This window comes from Argentina silus, assembly GCF_951799395.1.
Source record: "Argentina silus genome assembly, chromosome: 1".
NCBI lineage: Eukaryota > Metazoa > Chordata > Actinopteri > Argentiniformes > Argentinidae > Argentina > Argentina silus.
The window spans coordinates 1,120,670-1,123,169 of NC_139655.1; the positions used below are offsets into that span (position 1 = coordinate 1,120,670).

General features: G+C 47.4%; 1 protein-coding gene across 1 annotated transcript in view; it reads left to right on the plus strand.

Annotated features, from left to right (window-relative positions):
• Positions 1-65, plus strand: part of trim2b (tripartite motif containing 2b) — a gene marked incomplete at both ends in the record, with an annotated part of 8,482 nt that extends 8,417 nt beyond the window's left edge. Inside the window, 1 exon segment of the mRNA XM_083681441.1 lies at positions 1-65. This exon segment is cut by the window's left edge and continues 88 nt beyond it. Coding sequence (XP_083537567.1) covers positions 1-65 — 65 coding nt within the window.
• Positions 66-2,500: the final 2,435 nt, after the last annotated feature.

Here is a 2,500-nt window from a genome sequence, read left to right on the forward strand (position 1 = left end):
ACGGTCACGTTGTGGTCGCTGACTCAGGCAACCACTGCTTCAAGGTCTACCGCTACCTGCAGTGAGGAGGGGAGGGTGGACGGAGGTATAGAAGGATGGAGGGATGTGGAGGAATGGAGGAATGAAGGTATGTCAGGATGGAGGGATGTGGAGGGGGGAATGGATGGACGGAAGGACGGGGCGTAGAAGGACGGACGAAAAGATGGTTGGATGAAAGGATGGACGGACGGACAGACAGACAGACAGAAGGATGGACGGACGGACAGACAGACAGACAGAAGGATGGACGGACGGACGGATGGACAGACAGACAGACAGAAGGATGGACGGACGGATGGATGGATGGACAGACAGACAGACAGAAGGATGGACGGACGGATGGATGGACAGACAGACAGACAGAAGGATGGATGGACAGACAGACAGACAGACAGACAGAAGGATGGACGAAGTGTGAATTGAGTGATGGAAGGTTGGACTGTCGGCCCCCTTCACCACACCCCTCTGCCCCGGGAGGATGGGGTCACAGCACCCACCGTTTGAACTTTGAGCTTTGAACTGGAACGGGTTCACTCCTCCAATGGATGCCCTCAAACACAGGACGTGATTGGCCAGTCAGATACGGTCCTCTCCCGTCACTAGAATGATGTCACTGTTCATTACAGCAGATCCTACGACGGCTGCATCTGATGGTGTAAAGTGGCTTCCTCTCCTCTTCTCCTCTCCTTGTCTCCTCTCCTCTCCTCATCTCCTCTCTTCGTCTCCTCTCCTCATCTCCTCTCTTCGTCTCCTCTCCTCTTCTCCTCTCCTTGTCTCCTCTCTTCATCTCCTCTCCTCCTCTACTCTCCGCCTCTCCTCTCTTTCTCTCTTCTCCTTCTCTCCTTTCCTTCTCTCTTCTCCTTCTCTACTCTCCTTGTCTCCTCTCCTCTCCTCCTCTCCTCTCCTCCTCTCCTCTCCTCTCCTCCTCTCCCCTCCTCCTCTGCTTTATTTGCACTAAAGTGAGAGAGGTAGAGAAGCAGACAGCTTCCATGGTGGGTAAAGGACAGGTGAATGAGAGGACACTCAGAGAGGAAGCTACGTCACACTATGGAGATGCACCCCTCGCTCAAGTCTCTTAGCCCTTCTGTAAACGCTTAGCCTGGTTCCTGTTCCAGTGTGTGTGTGTGTGTGTGTGTGTGTGTGTGTGTGTGTGTGTGTGTGTGTGTGTGTGTGTGTGTGTGAGGGACCTGGATGTACTACCTAGCCCAGCCTGTCTGCTCCTGCTCTATGTACTCTATGGACTTTAGACAATAAGAATAATCCAGAATGTTTGGATGAGAAGTTGTGTGCAAAATCAAAATGGAATGCTCAGTTCAGTATACGGATGTGACTATGGCTGTTCTACTAATCTATACATACACATCTCAATCAATCAGTCAATCGATGTATTGATTGATTGATTGATTGATTGATTGATTGATTGATCGCGAGTGTTGTTCATGCTTGGACGAGGTATCAACTATCTATTTTTGCCGAGAAATGTACTGTTGCCAGAAAAATGTAAGAGCGCACAGTATATATATATATATAAACATATATATATTTGTGAAACTATCTTTAATAATTGCGTAAATAATGTTTGCAGAAGACGAACGATCATCATCTGGAATCAGTGATGTCCGTTTCTCACTCCGTCTTGTCCATCTCGATAGGAAACGAAAAAAAAGAAAAAAGATACTAGACTTAAAGGTTGATTTGTAATTTTGTTGCCAAGGATTCAAACCCAACTGTTTTTAGGCGTGCTGTTGCCTGTCAGTACCAAGCGTTAGCCATACCTGTCACTCATAACAACATAGAATACAGATATCGAATACCAGATAATTCTAGAAGCATGATTCCGTGTAGTATTCGTAACCGTAGCGTTCAACAAACAACGTAACGTGTCTCAAATCACACCCTCTAACCACGGCGGCCGCTGCCTGAGCACTCTACGTGACTCTGATCAGAAGTCCTAACAGCGATTAATGATTGATTCGTTTATAGCGCTTTTCTAGACAGCCAAAGCGATCCCATTGTATGAGGGCGTATACTCACCTCATCGTCACCACCGATGTGTAGCACCAAACGTAATTCACGACCAGGGGAGGCTGACGAAGGTAGAAATCGGAGGACGGGCTCATTGTAATGCATGGAATGGAATTTCTACCCCCAGCAGCCTCCCCTGTGCACTGCCTAGGGAAGAGAGTGTGATTTGAGCCTCTCTGTTTAACCATACTGTACTTCATCCATGATAACACCTTCTGTAGGGAAGAGAGTGTGATTTGAGCCTCTCTGTTTAACCATACTGTACTTCATCCATGATAACACCTTCTGTAGGGAAGAGAGTGTGATTTGAGCCTCTCTGTTTAACCATACTGTACTACATCCATGATAACACCTTCTGTAGGGAAGAGTGTGATTTGAGCCTCTCTGTTTAACCATACTGTACTACATCCATGATAACATCTTCTGTAGGGAAGCA